Raw genomic sequence first — 20476 nt, forward strand, 5'->3', positions numbered from 1 at the left:
TCCAACTGGAAGTGGAAAATGATTTATGAGTGTCATCATCAAACATTACACTAAAGACAGACAGACTGCTGTGAGAAGCAATCATACCCATCTCATTGATATCTGTACATAAATATCCCAATCTTCTTAAAAAGATTATTAAAATGCTCTTTAGATGCAGCACTTTCATATCATGGATCTACAATAGTATTATAGTTTACATGGGGGAAGGGTCTGCAATTATTAATTCATTTAAAAAGGGGTGCTTCAATTAGAAAAGTTTAAGAACTACTGGCTTAGTCTATGCAGTCCTGTCCTCATACTTAAATTTTTAGCTCCAGTGTCATTCTGATAAATCTACATCACACTCCCTGCAAGGCCAATATATCCTTACTGAGGCACAGTACGTGCCCAGAATATATTTTTAAAAAATGGTCACTCAACTCTGCTTAGAAACGTGGTCATTCTCGCTGAGAACTGCAAGCCTGCTCAGAAATGTGGGCGTTAGCGGGATTTGTGCCAAGTACTAATTAACTTTTCCATGTTACGTGCTGGACTCATCACTCGACTGGGGGTGGAAATTCACAGATACACCTACCATTTCAAGCTGCAGTCTCACAGATACACAATCCTCTCCATTACACTTCCACCTACCAGGCTTTGCAAAACAGCCAGTAATCCAGGTTGAGATTTAATACAGTGGACAAACCCCTGAAGACCCTTCCCCAGTACCTGCAACTTCCTCATCTTGGCCACACAATCAGGAAAGGATGGGGATGGGTATGGCAAGCAGAAACCAGATGCTTGCCCACAGGAGAAAATCTGCTCTCTCCACACAACTTCCCCCATCCCTGATCCTGGGAATGTAGCAGCTGCAGCACCCAGCCCAAGGACAGCACATAGCAATGTTAGGAGATCAGGGCATAGCTACCTGCCCTCTTCGCACATGGGTGGAGGCCCAAGAGGAAGCTTGAAGGGTGACCGGTGGGCAGGACAGTGATGAAAAATACTGTCACGTTTATTCTCTTGAGGAGGTGACTTGTTGATGATCCTCCTGTAATTAGCTCCAAGTGACTTAATTCTAATTAGGTTTTTGTTACATGTCTGTTGTGTACTTCAGTACTTCAGGCAGGCTCAGCAGATTCAAATTAACCAAATGTTACCTTATTTGGCTCCTTTGACAGTTTGCTCCAAGTTAAGTGACTTTATGACCTGTAACTCATTTTCTTGATTTCATCTTTCCAAATTAAAGATGCTTGTTTGCATTGAGTTCCTCTGCCCAAATTTCAGGTGATTTCCCCTTTGTCAGTTGTTTCTGTAATGTAGTTGTCACGTTCGCCTCACACACGAAAGGTCCCCAGTATGAAACTGGGTAAAAACATTAACAAAAATTGCAGTGAGTTCCTTCTATCCCTAGATGATCCCTCATGAGGGTAGGGTTCCAATTTCCCAGGCATGTCCTGGACTCAACAGGAATGAATCTTCTGGTCACAACTGTGAGCAACCAATTATGAAACTTGTACTAGGGTTAAAAGAAAATTCTGCAGGAAAACAAAATGGATGCCAAAACAAAGCGGGAGGTATTAGGAGTGCTGAGATGGATTTTAGAGAAATCATAAATAAAGAGAGAGAAGTAGAGAGGCAGAGATGTGGAGGGTTTTGGAGCGAGAACTCCAAAGCTTGCTAGATTGTTGAAGGTATCTTCTCTTAAACACAAAAGACCAGATGTACTTCATAACACTGGGCGGTCCTTAAATTTGTTTTCATCCAACAACGCCTCGATTTTTAAAAACAGAAACTAGGAGCAGGAGTAGGTCATTCGGCCCTTCGAGCCTGCTCCTCCATTCAATATGATCATGGCTGATCCTCTATATCAATGCCACACTCTGGTTCTCTCCCCATACCCCTTGATACATTAGGGTCTAGAAATCTATCTATTTCCTTCTTAAATGTATTCAGTGACTTGGCCTCCACAGCCTCTATGGAAGAGAATTCCACAGGTTCACCACCCTCTGAGTAAGGAGTTTCTCCTCATCTCAGTCCTAAATAGCCTACCCCATATTCTGAGACTTGGAGCCCTTGTTCTAGACCCCCCCCAGCCAGGTGAAACATCATCCCTGCATCCAGTCTGTCCAGCCTGTTAGAATTTTATACATTTCAGTGAGATCCCCTCTCATTCTTCTAAACTTCAGTGAATACAGGCCTAGTCGACCCAATCTCTTCTCATACAACAATCCTGCCATCCCAGGAATCAGCCTGGTCAACCTTTGCTGCACTCCCTCAATGGCAAGTATATTCTTTCTTAGGCAAGGAGACCAAAACTGCACACAATACTCCAGGTATGGTCTCACCAAGGCCCTGTACAGCTGCTGTAAGACATCCTTGCTCCTGTACACAAGTCCTCTCTCAACGAAGGCCAATATACTATTTGCTTCTTAATTGCTTGCTGGACCTGCATGCTTGCTTTCAGTGATTGGTGTACAAGGACACCCAGTCCCTTTGTACATAAACGTTTCCCAATCTATCACTATTTAAATAATTTTCTGCCCTTTTCCCTACTGAAGTGGATAACTTCACATTTATCCACATTATTCTGCATCTGCCATGTATTTGCCCACTCACTCTACTTGTCTAAATCATCTTGAAGCCTCTTAGCATCCTCCGCACCACTCACATTCCCACCAAGTTTTGTGTCGTCAGCAAACTTGGAAATATTACATTTGATTCCCTCACCCAAATCATTGATATATATTGTGAACAGCTAGGGACTAAGGACTGATCCCTGTGCTACCCCACTAGTCACTGTCTGCCACTCCGACAAAGACCCATTTATTCCTACTCTCTGTTTCCTGTCTGCTATACAATTCTCAATCCATTTTGAAACCGTCATCCTTGTTTTCAAACTCGACCATGGCCTCATCCCCCTCCCTATCTCTGTGATGGCCTTCAGCCCTTAGACTCTCGGAACGCTGCATTCCTCCAATTCTGGCCTCTTGTCCATTCCCCAATCCCTTCATCTTACCCTTGGCTGCCGTGCCTTCAACTGCCTGGGCTCTAAATTCTGGAATTCCCTCCCTAACCCTCTCCACCTTTCCTTCTTTAACTTGCTGCTTGAAACCTAACTCTTTGATCAAGTATTTGGTAACCTGCCCTAATATTTCCTGGCCAATATTTATATCTTAACCAACGTCACTAAAACAGATTATATAGTCATCATCACATTGCCGTTTGTGGGATCTTACTTTGTGCATGTTGGCTGTTGTGTTCCCTACATTACAACAATGACTGCAATAGTACTTCATTGGCTATAAAGCACTTTGAGATGTCCTGAGGTTCTGAACTGAGTATTTAAGGAAGTGGCCCTAGAAATAGTGGATGCATTGGTGGTCATCTTCTGAGATTCTATAGACTCTGGAACAGTTCCTACAGATTGGAGGGTAGCTAATGTAACCCCACTATTTAAAAAGAGAGGTAGAGAGAAAATAGAGAATTATAGACCAGTCAGCCTGATGTCAGTAGTGGAAAAAATTCTAGAATCCATTATAAAAGATTTAATAGCTGAGCACTTGGAAAAGAGTGGCAGAATCGGACAGAGTCAGCATGGATTTACGAAAGGGAAATCATGCTTGACAAATCTACTGGAATTTTTCAAGAATGTAACTAGTAGAGTTGATGAGGGAGAGCCAGTGGATGTTGTTTATTTGGACTTTCAAAAGGCTTTTGATAAAGTCCCACATAAGAGATTAGCGTGTAAAATTAAAGCTCATGGAATTGGGGTAGTGTATTGAGATGGATAGAAAACTGGTTGGCAGACAGGAAACAAAGAGTAGGAATAAACGGGCCTTTTTCCAAATGGCAGGCAATGACTAGTGGGGTACCACAGGGATCGGTGCTGGGACCCCAGTTATTCACAATATATTAACTATTTAGATGAGGGAACTAAATGTAATATCTCCAAACTTGCAGATGAGACAAAGCTGGGTGGGAGGGTGAGTCTTGAGGAGGATGCAGAGATGCTTCAGTGTGATTTGGACAAGCTGAGTGAGTGGTCAAATGCATGGCAGATGCAGTAAAATGTGGATAAATGTGAGGTTATCCACTTTGGTAGCAAAAACAGGAAGGCAGATTATTATCTGAATGGCTATAAATTGAGAGAGGGGAATGTGCAATGAGACCTGGGTGTCCTTGTACACCAGTCACTGAAGGTAAGCATGCAGGTGCAGCAGGCGGTAAAGAAGGCAAGTGGTATGTTGGCCTTCATAGCGAGAGCATTCAAGTACAGGAGCAGGGATGCCTTGCTGCAATTATACAGGGCCTTGGTGAGACCACAGCTGGAATATTGTGTGCAGTTTTGGTCTCCTTATCTGAGGAAAGATGTTCTTTCTATAGAGGGAGTGCAGCGAAGGTTTACCAGACTGATTCCTGGGATGGTAGGACTGACATATGAGGAGAGATTGAGTCGGTTAGGATTATATTTGCTGGAGTTCAGAAGAATGAGGGGGGATCTCATAGAAACCTTTTAATTCTAACATGACTAGACAGGGTAAATGCAGGAAGGATGTTCCCAATGGTGGGGGACTCCAGAACCAGTGGTTACAGTCTGAGGATACAGGGTAGACCATTTAGGACTGAGATGATGAGAAATATCTTCACCCAGAAAGTGGTGAGCCTGGGAATTCAAGTAGTTGAGGCCAAAACATTGTATGTTTCCAAGAAGGAGTTAGATATAGCTCTTGGGGTGAAAAGGATCAAAGGATATGTGGAGAATGTGGGGGCAGGCTATTGAGTTGGATGATCAGCCATGCTCATAATGAATGGCAGAGCAGGCTCGAAGGGCCAAATGGCCTACTCCTGCTCCTATTTTTTATGTTTCTATGAAAGGCTCTATAGAAATGTAAATTTTGCTTTCATGTATGTGGCTCTATGTCAAATTTTGTTTGCTAAATATTAGCCAGGACAACAGGGATAACTCCTCTGCTCTTCTTCCAGTAGTGCCCCGGGACCTTTTACATCCAGCTGAGAGAGCTGACAGGATCCCAGTTTAATGTCACATCCAAAAGGCAGTGCCGCACTGCCTCAGTGTTGCACTGGGGTACCAGTCTAGATTATGTGCTCAATTCTCTAGAATAGGATTTGAATCAGCAATTTCCTGTCTCAGAGGTGAACGTGCTACCAACTGATCCACAGCTGACACCAGGTAAGCGCAATTTAGGATCATTACCACCGTCACTTACTTCTCAGCTCACCCACATCTCCTTTCATTAGCTCATTTTTCTCCACTGTGCGTTCATTTGAGCTCAGGCCCTGCTCCAACCGCTGCAAGGCTTCCTCTGCCTCTTGCAGTCTTCGCTCCAGCTCTGCACGAGACTTAATCTCCTCCTAGCATAAGAAATAAAGGTCAACTTCAATAAGAAAGAGTTATCAAGAATCAATATCAGTGTAATACTTTGCAATTTTCCACCACATAATAATTGACCCATTTACATCCTTCTTCCAACTCTTCTTCAGTTGTTTCTCTCCTGGTATGGATTCAACTGTGATCTTTGCAGATTCACACTAATTTGTGAAACAAAGTCATTGATATCAATGACAAACTATGAAGGGTCCCAAAGCCAAACTCGGGCAGTTCACTCAATACTGCCTCTTCCTAGGCACAACACGCCAACACTAATTGCCCATTGCTTTCTACCGTTCAGCTCATTTGTTTTTCATGGATCCCCCATGATTTTTGTGGTTTGTGTTTTACTGTCCCTAACATTGAAACCAGCTACAGCCCTTAAAGTCAAAGGTTGGTCAGATCAGTCTTTCTCTCTCTGAAACTTTGTTGATTGTTGTCAACCAGTTTATAATTAAAGGCACTTATTCCTCAAGTGTTGCCCTGATTTATCGACATTCATGGTCTTTGCCTCGCTGATTTCTCCCAAACTTTTGCTGGACGACTGTTCCAGGGAGCCAGTGACTATCTGTGCACCTCACTCAAGTTGCTCAAGGATCAGATGCAAGTTTTCTCAATCGAGTCTCACTGGGCTATTTGATTACATGTCACATCACAGCAATGCCCGATCCTGTCCCCTGCTGCCTTATGTCTCCAAAAAAGTCACTAATAATGTCAGTAGGATGATAGTTGACCAACTCTTTTCCGCATGTTGCTTCAGATTAATTTGAGGAAATTTCTGCTCATGCAGTACTGGATGTCAAATAAGCCACCTGATAATTTAGCTACAATGGAGTTGTTGAGAGAGGTGGTGAGGCAGAGCTGGGTGTCATCAGCGCTCGTGTGAAAACTAACACTGTTCCTTTGAATGACATCCCTAAGAGCAATATGATGAGGAATAGGAGGGAGCCAAGGATAGATCCTTGGAGGGCACCAGAGATAATGGTGCAGGAATGGAAGAGAAGCCACTGCAACTGATTCTCTGACCATGATTTAGATTAGAATAAAATCAAGTGAGGGCAGTCCCACCCAGCTGGATGACAATGGAGAGTCATTGAATGAGGAATGGTGTGGTCAACAGTGTGAAAGGCTGCAGATAGGTCAAGAAGGGATAGATTACTATGGCTATAGTCACATAGGTTGTTGTTTGTTATTGAAAATGAATGGCTAATTTTGGGTAGCACTCTCACCTCTAAGTAAGTAGGTCCTAGATTCAAGTCCCGCTCCAAAGTCTTGAAAACTAAAAAAAAATCTAGGCTGACACTCCAGGGAATGAAAGAAATACTTTCATTTATATCACGCCTTTCACAACCTCAGGATATCCCAAAATACTTTACAGTCAATGATGTATTTGTAAAACGTAGTCACTGTTGTAATGGAGGAAATGTGGCAGGCAATTTGTGCACAGCAAGCTCCCACTAAGAGAAATGTGATAATGACCAGATCCTCTATTTTAATGGTGTTGATTAATGGATAAATATCGGTAAGGGCACTAGGGAGAACTCTCCTGCTCTCCTTCGAACAATGTCATGCACCTTTCATGTCCACCTGAGAGGGCAGACAGGGCCTCAGTTTAACATGTTATCTGAAAGAGAGCATGTCTGTAAGTGCAGCACTCCTTCAGTACTGCGCTGGAGTGCCAGCCTGGATTTTGTTTTCAAACCTCTGGATTGGAACTTGAATCCACCAATTTCTAACTCAGAGGCGAGAATGCTAGCCATTGAGTCACAGCTGAGAACTAACTTACTTGTGACGTTCTCTTGCATCTCCTCAAGGAAAGAGGATGGGGAACCAATCCACTGACCAGTCTCTATGGCAGAAATAAATGCAAAACAACCTGGCTAGAAGAGGAAAGGAAGGTAACTGTTTATATGTTGGGTGTTGGTGATGCATTACAGTTCACTCAGGGAATCCAACTTGCTATGGCAATATGCACTTTTACATGCATGTTGTAGTCTGGAGCTATGGATAGTGATGGTTCTTTCCTTCACATGGCTGACCAAGAATCTCTTCCACTCATATCAACTGCCATTGGCAAGTGTTGGAAGGATTTATAGGTTGATACTCAACCTGTTTGGCCTCCTTGGTCATCAAGACCTGGGGTAGGACGTGAACCCAGAGTTTCTTGCTCAGAGGCGGGGACACTACCCACTGTACCATAAGACCCCCCATATGTTGGGAACTGTTGTGACTTGTGAGTCACACTTGCACGCTTGTTGCGAGGTGACCGAGTTGGTACTTTAGATAGAGTGGTTCTGCAGGCACTTCTTAGGTGGAACACATTCTGTTTATTTGCAAGGTACTCAGCAGCTACACATGTGTTTCTACACCAAACTCTATATGTATACTTCTGCTGCTCACTTGCAGACTACTAACTTCCAACTAAATACAGTTAGCCTGCGCTACTCCACTATTGGCTGCTCAAGATCATGTGACCTTCCTTTATAACACTGCTTAAAAGGTATACAACGCATCAGAAAAAACCATAGTTACCACAGGAATGGGATATAATTGAGCAGAAGCTGCTTTAATCAATGCTTCCCTCCATGGCCTTGCCCCTCCCTATCTCTATAACCTCCTCCAGCCCCACATTACTCCGAGATATCTGCACTCCTCCAATTCTGGCCTCTTATGCATCCCCGATTACCATTGCTTCACCACTGGCAGTCGTGTCTTAAGCTGCCTGGGTCCTACGCTTTGGGATTCCCTCCTAAACCTCTCCACCTCTGTAATCCTCTTTCCTTCTTAAAACCTAACTCTTTGACCAAGCTTTTGGCCATAATAATTACATAGCCCAGTCTCAAAATATTTAATATCTTTACTAAGTTAAAGGCATTATATACATACAAGTTGCTCTCATTTACCACAGCAGGAATTTGGAAAGAAATAAAAACTCAACATTTGACCCTCCTTTCCTAACTTGCATCCTCTCCTGATGGTGCTGCTTTCTGCAGGGGCTCAATTGTTGCAACCTGCTCATTTATCAAATGTGAGCCTGCCCACAAGTACTGGATTACTCAACTACAGAAGGAGTTACCAGCTTGAACCTTTCTTCATTCTCTTCAGGGTAATTTTGTGTCCCTCACTCCCTGTGACTCTCGATAGAGCCACGGTTGCTCTGAGCCAGGCATTACTTGATTGAAACATATAAGATCCTGAGACGTTCTGACAGGGTGGATGTGGAGAGGATGTTTCCACGTGTGGAAGAATCTAGAACTAGAGGTCACTGTTTAAAAATCAGGGGTCGCCCATTTAAAACAGAGATAAGGTGATTTTTTTTTCACTCAGGCCATGAGCCTTTGAAACTCTCTTCCTGAAAAGGTGACGGAAGCAAAGCTTTTGAATATTTTTAAGGCAGAGACGGATTTAAGGATCATACAGACTCGAAACGTTAACTCTGTTTCTCACTCCACAGATGCTGCTAGACCTGCTGAGATTTTCCAGCATTTTCTGTTTTTGGATAGATCCTTGGTAAGCAAGAGGGTGATAGGTTATCGGGGGTATGTGGGACGCAGATTTCAGGTTACTATCAGATCAGTCATGATCTTATTATACAGCAGAGCAGGCTCGAGGGGCTGAATGGCCTACCTCTACTCCTTGTGCGTATGTTCATATTCTTAGTCCATGTGCCTACACACTGTTCTTTTGGAGGCTGGGAATTGGAGGCCTTCAGTCTCTGAAAAGGCAGCTGGTGTGGATCTTTACCTCTGTGTTTGCCTGATGGTGCTGAATTGTATTTTGTCCAAGCATTACTTTACACTCCCTAGACATGGGTTCTTGACCCACTCAGTCTCTGGGTCGTGAGAAGGGATCTCTCATCCAGCTCCACCGGGGGTATTTTTCCAGTCATGGCCAGGCTGCGAGTACAATTAATTCCCAATTGTTAAATTACCTTGCCAAGGCCAAACAGCTTTTTATTTGCAAGTGTTCTACATGTCTGTCCTGTGAAACTCAGATCCAAGGAAGAAATAATATTTTTAAATACACAACCTACACAAAAGGCTAACGTGCAGCTGATCAATGAGCAACCTGTCCTGTACTTCTTCATTTTGCCGCAAATCTACAAATGTTGGACCCATTTCAATTGCAATCCTTTGCTCCACATCCTTGCATAAAGATTTTTCATCAATAAATATTTCTTCACCCCCTCCAGTCACCTCCCCCACCCTCATTAAACCCCCACCCCCCACACCACATTTACTCACCCACCACCCCCAACCCCCCACTACCCCACCCTGCTCTCACACCCAGAAGCCTGATGGATCACAGTGAACAACAGATGACTGATCTGTCAATTAAAGCTCTCTTACCCTCAGCTCACTCTCTGTTTTCTGCTTCTCTGCTGTCAGCTCTGAGAGTGAGACCTGGAGTTCCTGGGACTGAGTGGAATAAAACTCACGCTCCTCCTGCAATGCAAGCGCTCTCTTTTCATTCTCCTGTAGCCTACAGAGGAGAGACAGGGAAGAACTTGCATTTATATAGCACCTTTCACCACCTCAGAACATCCCAAAGCACTTCACAGCTAATGAAGTACATTTGTTGTCACTGTTATAATGTAGAAAAGGCAGTAGCCAATTGGAGCAGAGAAATGTTCATTTAAAGAAACGTGACAGAAATAAATTGCATCTAGGTTATATTCTACCTTTCCTGGAGAATACACTGAGAAGCAAACCTTCTATCTTTAACCACTCTGGCCTACACACAACTCCAGCCCCACACTACGAGGTTGGTTTAAATGCTTAGCAAACTTGAGAAACAACTTCTGAAGTATAAGGCTCTGTGCCACTTTCTCAGGGGAACAAGGGATGGATGATCAATGGGGCCTTGTTGTCCACATCCCAAAAACAAATTAAAAACAAAGAATCCTTACATATAAAATAAACAGGTAATGTGCTGTTCATCATTGAGGGAAGAACACTGGCCATGGCACTGGGAAAACTTGCTGCTGTGCTTTGAATAGTGCCCGAGGAACTTTAATGCCCATTTGCCTTGATGGGCAGGGCGTAGGTTTAAAGTTTCATCCAAAGGATAGCTTTGCTGAGGTACCAGAGCAAAAATAATTTGCAGACTCAAAAGCATTAATTGTATATTAATTGCGTTTAATTATATGCAAGTGGTAGACATTAATTGGATTATACGGAATAACATAGGACATACAGCACAGACACAGGCCATTCAGACCAACCAGTCCATGCTGGCATTTATGTTCAATTCAAGCCTTTCTTCATTTAAATCTAGTAACCATCTTCTCCCTCATATGCCTTTGCAGCTTCTCATTAAATGCATCAATACTATTTGCTTCAACCACACCCTGTGGTAACAAGTCCCACATTCTCACCAGACTTTGGGTAAAGAGGTTTCTTCTGAATTCCCTATAGATTTCTTGGTGGCTACCTTATGTCGATAGCCTCTAGTTATGCTCTTTTCCATAGAGATTCGCTTGAGCACCTATGGGCAGGATCTTCCAGTTGGCGAGTGGGGGCGGGACCCGCTCGCCGACACGTAAAATAGCGCAGGATGACGCCGAGTGGAACTCCCGATGTCACCCCGCGTCATTTCCATTTGCAGGTTGGCGGGGCACAGCCAAGTCAGCTGTGCGCCTGCCAACCTGTCAACGGCCTATTGAGGCCATTGAGAAACTAACTAAAATCATTAGTGGACCTGCCCGTCCAACCTTAAGTTTGGCGGGCAGGCTGGGAGCCCTGGCAGGCTTCAGAAAAAGCATGAAACCTCATCCACAGACGAGATGAGGTTTCATGAGGGTATTTAAGTTTTTAATAAAGGTTTCAGTTAAAACAAGGAGTAATTTGACAAGGAAGTATTCAATGAGCGGCATGACACTAGGAAGTTCTGAGGAACAAAGGAACCTTGGCTTGTGTGTCCAAAGATCTCTGAAGGCAGAGGAGCTCGTTAGTGGGGTGGTGAAAAAGCATATGGGACATTTGCCTTTATCAATCAAGGCATAGATTACAAAAGTAGGGAGGTCATGTTGGAGTTGTATAGAACCTTAGTAAGGCCACAGCTGGAGTACTGTGTGCAGTTCTGGTCGCCACATTATAGGAAGGATGTGACTGCACTGGAGAGGGTGCAGAGGAGATTCACCAGGATGTTGCCTGGGATGAAACATTTAAGTTATGAAGAGAGCTTGGATAGACTTGGGTTGTTTTCGTTGGAGCAGAGAAAACTGAGGGGCAACCTGATCGAGGTGTACAAGATTATGATGGGCATGGACAGAGTGGATAGGGAGCAGCTATTCCCCTTAGTTGAAGGGTCAGTCACAAGGGGGCATAAGTTCAAGGCGAGGGGCAGGAGGTTTAGGGGGAATGTGAAGCAAAACTTTTTTACCCAGAGGGTGGTGGACGGTCTGGAATGCACTGCCTGGGAGGGTGGTGGAGGTGGGTTGCATCACATCCTTTAAAAAGTACCTGGATGAGCATTGGCACATCATAACATTCAAGGCTATGGGCCAAGTGCTGGTAAATGGGATTAGGTAGGTAGGTCAGGTGTTTCTCATGTGTCGGTGTAGACTCGATGGGCCGAAGGGCCTCTTATGCACTATGATTCTGTGTGATTTAACACAGTAAAATGCCCTCAGGGAGTTTCATAGGCACATTATCAAATAAAACATGACAGAGGGCCACATAAGGAGATATTAGGTCAGATGACCAAAAGCTTTGTCAATGAGGTAGATTTTAAAGAGTGCCTCAAAGAAGGAAAGTGAGAAGTGAGGCAGAGAGATTTAGAGAGGAAATTTCAAAGATTAAGGCCTGGAATTTCTGGAACAATTATGTGAACAAGGCCCAGCCGTTCAGATCATTCTCCCTGGGTTTCCCATCTGCTGTCGGGAGCTCGTGTGCACTCCTCCCTCATTCTTTCCCCTTCTAAAACTGCAATCTAAGCTCTTCTCCTCACCTTTCCTCAGCAAGAACTTTCTCATCCTGCAGTTTCTTCATGTCCTCCTCAATTTGCTGCAGGATGGCACGGAATGTTCCACTGGATTGTGAGAGCTGCTCGTTCTGGCTGGTCAGCTGCTGAGCCTGGTGCTCGCTGTCCTTCAGCTTCTCCAACGTCCTCAGCTTCTCATGAGACAGGGACTGGAGCGAGTAGAGAAACCAACAGGTCAGCACAAGCAAACATTTGGGGGATAACCTTCAGACAGGTACTGAGGCCCCTAATACTTCCCCAAGCTGAGGGTTTCTCTCAAGGACCGGAGGATAATGGACTGAGGTGAACAGATCCTCCTGTGTTTAACACACCTTCAGAATGAAAGACAATTTCTCAATTATTTTTCTTGTGTACATACCAATAGTGAACATTGATCGCTAATAATCAAAACCATTGGCCTTGCAGAGGTGTACTGCAGATTCACTAGATTCATACCAGGGGACTAAAAGAATTAAATTATGGGAATAGTTTGCATAGACTTGACTTCTATTCATTTGAAAATAGAAGACTAAGGGGTGATTTAATTGAGGCGTTTAAGATGATTAAATGATTTGATAGTCAATAAAAATACACTATTTCCTCTGGCGGTGGAGAGCCCAGAACAAGACAAGGGCATCACCTTCAGCGCTAGGCTGTACAGGGGTGATATCAGTGAGTACTTCATCATGCAAAGGGGCATGGAAAACTGGTACCCTTTTTCACCCAAAATACTGTTGAAGTTGTGGGTCAATTTCAAAACTGAGATTGATAAATTTTTGTTCTGTAGAGGTCTTAAGAATCATGGAACCAAGATGTTATGGAGTTAAGATAGAACATACGAATTAGGAGCAGGAGTAGGCCACTCAGCTCCTTGAGCCTGCTCCGCCATTCAATAAGATCATGCTGATCTGATTGTAACTTCAACTCCAAATTCCTGCCTACTCCCTTGCTTATCAAGAATCTGTCTACCTCTGCCTTAAAAATATTCAAAGACTCTGTTTCCACTGCTTTTTGAGGAAGGAAGTTCCAAAGACTCACAGCCCTCTAAGAGAAAAAAATTCTCCTCATCTCTGTTTTAAATAGGCAACCCTTTATTTTTAAACAGTGACCCCTAATTCTAGATTCTCCCACAAGAGAAAAGATCTTTTCCACATCCACCCTGTTAAGACCTCTCAGGATCTTATATGTTTCAGCCAAGTTGCCTCTTACTCTTCTAAACTCCAGCAGATACAAGCCTAGTTCTGTCCAACCTTTCCTCATAGGATAACTTGCCCATTCCAGGTATTAGTCTAGCAAACCTTCTCTGAACTGCTTCCAATGCACTTACAGCCTTCCTTAAATAAGACCACCAATACTGTACACAGTACTCCAGATGTGGTCTCACCAAAGCCTGTATAACTGAAGCATAATCTTCTTACTCTTGTATTCAGTTCCCCTCGCAATAAACGATAACAACCTATTAGCTTTCCTAATTACTTGCTGTACCTGTGTACTAACCTTTTGTGATTCAGGTACTAGGACACCCAGATCCCTCTGCATCTCAGAGCTCTGCAACCTCTCACCATTTAGATAATACACTACATTTTTATTCTTCCTGCCAAAATGGACAATTTCACATTTTCCCACATTATACTCCATTTGTCAAATCGTTGCCCACTCACTTAACCTAGCTATATCTTTTTGTTGCCTCCTTATGTCCTCTTCACAATTTAATTTCCTACCTATCTTTGTGTCATCAGCAAATTTAGATACAGATCAGCCATGATTAATTGAATGACGTGAAAAGCTCAAGGGGCTGAATGGCTTCTTCCTGCTTCTAGATTTCTCATATTTCAGTGAGATACTGGTTAATTCGTGGGGTGACAGTTAGTATGGATTCATTCAAATTTCTTTCAGGTAGACTTCCTTTAGAAAATAACATTTAAGGATCCAGTATCTTAGAATGAGTAACATATTTGCGAGGAACAGGTGACTTTGGACCATTATTTTCCAAAGCTTTCCACCACTGGGGTTTCCTCACCTCATGCCTGGGTCTGTTGTTGATTGATACAAATTAATTATAATGATTGGTTAACATCATTGTATCATGTGGCTTACCAGAATTGCAGAGGGCAAACTGGATGAATTTTAGTCTTTTGTCATCTAGCCATGGGATACAGTAATGAAACTATACATAATTTTTAAAAAATTCATTTATGGGATGTGGGCATCGCTGGCTAGGCCAGCATTTATTGCCCATCCCTATATTTTAGCTTGAAATTTGCTGCTCCCTTCACTACATTTATCAGCACAGATTTTGGCCCAAATCTTCTAAGCAGCAAGAGAACCACTGGGTCCAATGCTGTTCAGTCAAAAAACCGTGCACTTACCTTCATACGTTTCAAGGGTCTGACTTCTGATGCAGCATCCTGAAGAACCTGCTCAGTGCAGGAATCCACACAGAGACCTGCAAAGGGAATCAGCGCAGAAGACACTCCCCCTTCTTACAGCACTAGTTGCCATATGGTAAATTTAAAGGTCCAATGTGAATGAGTGAGTGGTAGGGTGGGTGAGGTGGCAGATAAAGTGGCAGGTGGGGAGGTTGCTAGATGGGTGAGTGGGTAGGTGGGCCAGGGTGTAGTCCGGTCTGATCAGGAGGGGTAGTTGGGTCAGGGCTAGCCAGGTCGTGTTGTTGGTTGGTGTGTGTGTGTGTTTGGGGTGGGGGGGGGAGGAGGAGTCAGGTGGTTGGAGGTTAGCATTGTCAGGAGGGATAGTTGGGTTGGGTTGGGTTGGAAGTTGGTCAGGGGGGTCAGTGGGAAAAGTGTGAGTGATTGAGGAGGGAGTCAGTTATATAGTTAACCAGGAGTTAAACTAGGATTTTTCTGTCTAATATTTCCTGGATAACTCTTCAGGGAAGTAAGTCAGAATTGCCCAGAATCTCTGACTCTAACTCAGACTTGGAGGCTTTCATGGAGGGTCCCAGGGAGCAATGGAATTGCCGGTCAGAAGTTCAAACTGAGATTAGCACGTTGGGATTTCTGTGGGGTACCGACATGCATCTTGGGCCATACGTCCAATCCCCAACAATCCAGAAACTGGAAGGTATGGGCCTTTGTGTTTGTTTTTGGAGTGGGATTTGAATCCACAACCTTCCAAGTGAGGGATGAGAGTGCTACCACTGAGTCATGGCAGACATGCAGCGAATGATCTCAGATACACACCTTAAGCAGGAGTCAAGAGCAGGAAGTCACGGTGTATCTAAGCACCAACACACATAATGATAGGACATCATATTGCACCCCTCACCATCTTTACTCCACCCTTCACCCATGCCCAGTTCAAACCCTCACCTCTAAGTTATTTTGCAGGGATTCCGATAGTTCGTGCAGATCTTTCTTTTCCTCTTCCACTGCCATTAGTGAGCTTACTGTCATCTCCAGTTCCCTAAAACCAAGAACACAATTCAGAAAAACAACAAAACCTCAGCTTGTCAGCAAACCCAAGAAAAGAAAGAAACAGAAATAAATCTGCATTTATATAGCACCTTAACACAATCTCATCCTTTGTATGCCCCAAAGTGTTTGATAAATTAATGAATGATTTCCCTCCTCCCTCAATGCAATCACTTTTGCAATATGGAAAAAGTTGACAACTAAATTGTGTACAGCAAGATCTCACAAAGAGCAAATGAATGAATGAATGATCAGATAATTTGTTGGTATTAGGGGAATGGTGGCTAAGATACCTTATTATATAATAATGGATTAATCTGATGAATAAATATTAGCTATTGACTCAGGCCATTAGCCATCAGACATTGACTTAATAAGAACAATTTGCATGTATATAAAGCCTTTAATATATATTTTTATTTGTTCATGGAATGTGGGTGTCGCTGACTCAGCCAGCATTTATTGCCCATCCCTAATTGCCCTTGAGGAGGAGGCAGTGAGCTGCTTTGTCAAACCTCTGCAGTCCATGTGTTGTTAAACATCTACAGTGCTGAATAAAAATCTTTCAAAAGCACTTCACAGGAGTGCTATCAGGCAAATATTGGCAACAAGCCAAAGAAAGAGATATGAGGACAGGTGAGCAAAGAGGTTGGTTTTTAGAAGAGTCTTAAAGGAGAGAGAGGCCAAGAAGGTTAGGGAGGGAATTCCAGAGCTTGGGGCTCAGACAACTGAGGGCATGGGCACCAATGATAGGGCAAAAGGAGTTAGGAGGATTCATAAGAGCCCTGAGTTAGAGGAACATAGAAATCTCAGAGTTGAAGGAGGCTACAGAGAGAGGGAGGTGCTTGAAAACATTGATGAAAATGTTAAAAGTAAAAGAGCTATCAAACTAGGAGCCAACGTAAGTCAGCGACAACAGGGGCGATGGATGAATGGGATCTGGTACGACTTTGGGAAAGGGGCACCAGAGTTGCTTTAAAGATAACTGGTCTGAATGGTTGTGTTTCCACCTCTCACCACAAAGGCCCCTCCCACCAACTCCCACTGCATTTCTGGCCTTGGGGACATAGGAGAGGTGGGATCCCTTTGCTGGGAAGCCTTATGAATCTGAAGTAAAAACAAAAAAACTGCGGATGCTGGAAATCCAAAACAAAAACAGAATTACCTGGAAAAACTCAGCAGGTCTGGCAGCATCGGCGGAGAAGAAAAGAGTTGACGTTTCGAGTCCTCATGACCCTTCGACAGAACTTGCGTTCGAGTCCAAGAAAGAGTTGAAATATAAGCTGGTTTAAGGTGCGTGTGTGGGGTCGGAGAGATAGAGAGACAAAGAGGTGGGGGGGGGGGGGGTGTGGTTGTAGGGACAAACAAGCAGTGATAGAAGCAGATCATCAAAAGATGTCAACGACAATAGTACAATAGAACACATAGGTGTTAAAATTAAAGTTGGTGATATTATCTAAACGAATGTGCTAATTAAGAATGGATGGTAGGGCACTCAAGGTATAGCTCTAGTGGGTTTTTTTTTTTATATAATGGAAATAGGTGGGAAAAGGAAAATCTTTATAATTTATTGGAAAAAAAAAGGGAAGGGGGAAACAGAAAGGGGGTGGGGATGGGGGAGGGAGCTTACGACCTAAAGTTGTTGAATTCAATATTCAGTCTGGAAGGCTGTAAAGTCCCTAGTCGGAAGATGAGGTGTTGTTCCTCCAGTTTGCGTTGGGCTTCACTGGAACAATGCAGCAAGCCAAGGACAGACATGTGGGCAAGAGAGCAGGGTGGAGTGTTGAAATGGCAAGCGACAGGGAGGTTTGGGTCATTCTTGCGGACAGACCCCAGGTGTTCTGCAAAGCGGTCGCCCAGTTTACGTTTGGTCTCTCCAATGTAGAGGAGACCACATTGGGAGCAACGAATGCAGTAGACTAAGTTGGGGGAAATGCAAGTGAAATGCTTCTTCACTTGAAAGGAGTGTTTGGGTCCTTGGACGGTGAGGAGAGAGGAAGTGAAGGGGCAGGTGTTGCATCTTTTGCGTGGGCATGGGGTGGTGCCATAGGAGGGGGTTGAGGAGTAGGGGGTGATGGAGGAGTGGACCAGGGTGTCCCGGAGGGAGCGATCCCTACGGAATGCCGATAAGGGGGGTGAAGGGAAGATGTATTTGGTGGTGGCATCATGCTGGAGTTGGCGGAAATGGCGGAGGATGATCCTTTGAATGCGGAGGCTGGTGGGGTGATCTGAGGACAAGGGGGACCCTATCATGTTTCTGGGAGGGAGGAGAAGGCGTGAGGGCGGATGCGCGGGAGATGGGCCGGACACGGTTGAGGGCCCTGTCAACGACCGTGGGTGGAAAACCTCGGTTAAGGAAGAAGGAGGACATGTCAGAGGAACTGTTTTTGAATGTAGCATCATCGGAACAGATGCGATGGAGGCGAAGGAACTGAGAGAATGGGATGGAGTCCTTACAGGAAGCGGGGTGTGAGGAGCTGTAGTCGAGATAGCTGTGGGAGTCGGTGGGTTTGTAATGGATATTGGTGGACAGTCTATCACCAGAGATTGAGACAGAGAGGTCAAGGAAGGGAAGGGAAGTGTCAGAGATGGACCACGTGAAAATGTCCATCACTTATCACCCCACCAGCCTCCGCATTCAAAGGATCATCCTCCGCCATTTCCGCCAACTCCAGCATGATGCCACCACCAAATACATCTTCCCTTCACCCCCCTTATCGGCATTCCGTAGGGATCGCTCCCTCCGGGACACCCTGGTCCACTCCTCCATCACCCCCTACTCCTCAACCCCCTCCTATGGCACCACCCCATGCCCACGCAAAAGATGCAACACCTGCCCCTTCACTTCCTCTCTCCTCACCGTCCAAGGACCCAAACACTCCTTTCAAGTGAAGCAGCAATTCACTTGCATTTCCCCCAACTTAGTCTACTGCATTCGTTGCTCCCAATGTGGTCTCCTCTACATTGGAGAGACCAAACGTAAACTGGGCGACCACTTTGCAGAACACCTGCGGTCTGTCCGCAAGAATGACCCAAACCTCCCTGTCGCTTGCCATTTCAACACTCCACCCTGCTCTCTTGCCCACATGTCTGTCCTTGGCTTGCTGCATTGTTCCAGTGAAGCCCAACGCAAACTGGAGGAACAACACCTCATCTTCCGACTAGGGACTTTACAGCCTTCCGGACTGAATATTGAATTCTACAACTTTAGGTCGTAAGCTCCCTCCCCCATCCCCACCCCCTTTCTGTTTCCCCCTTCCCTTTTTTTTTCCAATAAATTATAAAGATTTTCCTTTTCCCACCTATTTCCATTATATAAAAAAAACCCCACTAGAGCTTTACCTTGAGTGCCCTACCATCCATTCTTAATTAGCACATTCGTTTAGATAATATCACCAACTTTAATTTTAACACCTATGTGTTCTATTGTACTATTGTCGTTGACATCTTTTGATGATCTGCTTCTATCACTGCTTGTTTGTCCCTACAACCACACCCCCCCCCCCACCTCTTTGTCTCTCTATCTCTCCGACCCCACACACGCACCTTAAACCAGCTTATATTTCAACTCTTTCTTGGACTCGAACGCAAGTTCTGTCGAAGGGTCATGAGGACTCGAAACGTCAACTCTTTTCTTCTCCGCCGATGCTGCCAGACCTGCTGAGTTTTTCCAGGTAATTCTGTTTTTGTCTTATAAATCTGAAGCCTGCAACAACAGGCCCAAATGGAGCCTGATCAGGTCAAGTTCCAACATTGAGCTGCTTCTTCTAGTTTTGACCAACGAGCACTGCTTAATTTTTAAAAGTGTTAAAAAAGAATGAAAGGAACACACCATTCTTTTTATGTCCCTTTGTTTTTCTCACCCTGAATTGCTTATGGCAGTGTCCCAGAGACTAATCTTTATAGAGACTCACAACAACCTGGAGGGTTGGTAAGATCTACTGTGGTGTACAGTGAAGATTTCAGTGGCTGGAAGCAGTCAGTGATCACAAACAGGGTTGCCCTAGAGTCTTCAGGAATTAAAGATCAATCTCCCGGACACAGCCAGGGGAAAGTTCATAGGGGCAATAAAAGAAACTGTGCTTTTTAAAGATTTTCTATGAACACTTTTATCACCTATAAAGATATTAGAGAAAGGGTAAAAAGCCGTTTGACTGAGCGTCAGTAATTGCCCAATTGGGTAATGAAGAGTCTATTCACTTTCTGATTGGGCTGGGAAGGCAAACCACCATGAGGATGGACATGTCAGGTGACCAATGGTGTGAGTGTGGGAGGGACAATTCTAGGCAGGCAGCCTAGTGAAGACACCTTCAGGAATATGTCCAACCAGAGATGGTGACATGAGTCACAGAGCTGATTGGTTGATGCCATTCTATCCCCTCACCCTCCAAACCCTTTACCTCTTTATCTGTTCCTGCTCAGACTTCAAATCCTGGACCATTTCCTCAATCCTGTTTTTCTCCACCTCAAGGACTTGATTTAGTCGTTCCAGTTCCTGTAATTGGATTAAAAGTCACATAACTTCAGATCACCAGCCTAAATCGCATGCTGCTACCACACAATGGATAGAGCACTAACCATGCCAACCTCTCAGCACTTACAACCAGTTCTTAACCCACTAAAGATTTTACAAATACCTATTTGACAAAATATACAATTCCAGAACCTTCACCCCTTTCCACAAAAACTGAATCAACAGAAAATAGAC

The 20476-nt window shown here is 44.2% G+C and overlaps 1 protein-coding gene across 1 annotated transcript in view; it reads right to left on the reverse strand.

Moving 5' to 3' along the window:
• plekhd1 (pleckstrin homology domain containing, family D (with coiled-coil domains) member 1) overlaps positions 1-20476 on the reverse strand; it is a 101963-nt gene that overhangs the window by 23128 nt on the left and 58359 nt on the right. The window contains exons 7-11 of the mRNA XM_041214170.1: positions 20169-20263; positions 15667-15760; positions 12326-12507; positions 9724-9856; positions 5214-5358 (exon numbers count right to left, since the gene is read on the reverse strand). Of these exons, the coding sequence (XP_041070104.1) occupies positions 5214-5358; positions 9724-9856; positions 12326-12507; positions 15667-15760; positions 20169-20263 (649 nt within the window). The remainder of the gene's footprint in view (positions 1-5213; positions 5359-9723; positions 9857-12325; positions 12508-15666; positions 15761-20168; positions 20264-20476) is intronic.

This window comes from Carcharodon carcharias, chromosome 20 (assembly GCF_017639515.1).
Source record: "Carcharodon carcharias isolate sCarCar2 chromosome 20, sCarCar2.pri, whole genome shotgun sequence".
In the NCBI taxonomy this organism is placed as follows: domain Eukaryota; kingdom Metazoa; phylum Chordata; class Chondrichthyes; order Lamniformes; family Lamnidae; genus Carcharodon; species Carcharodon carcharias.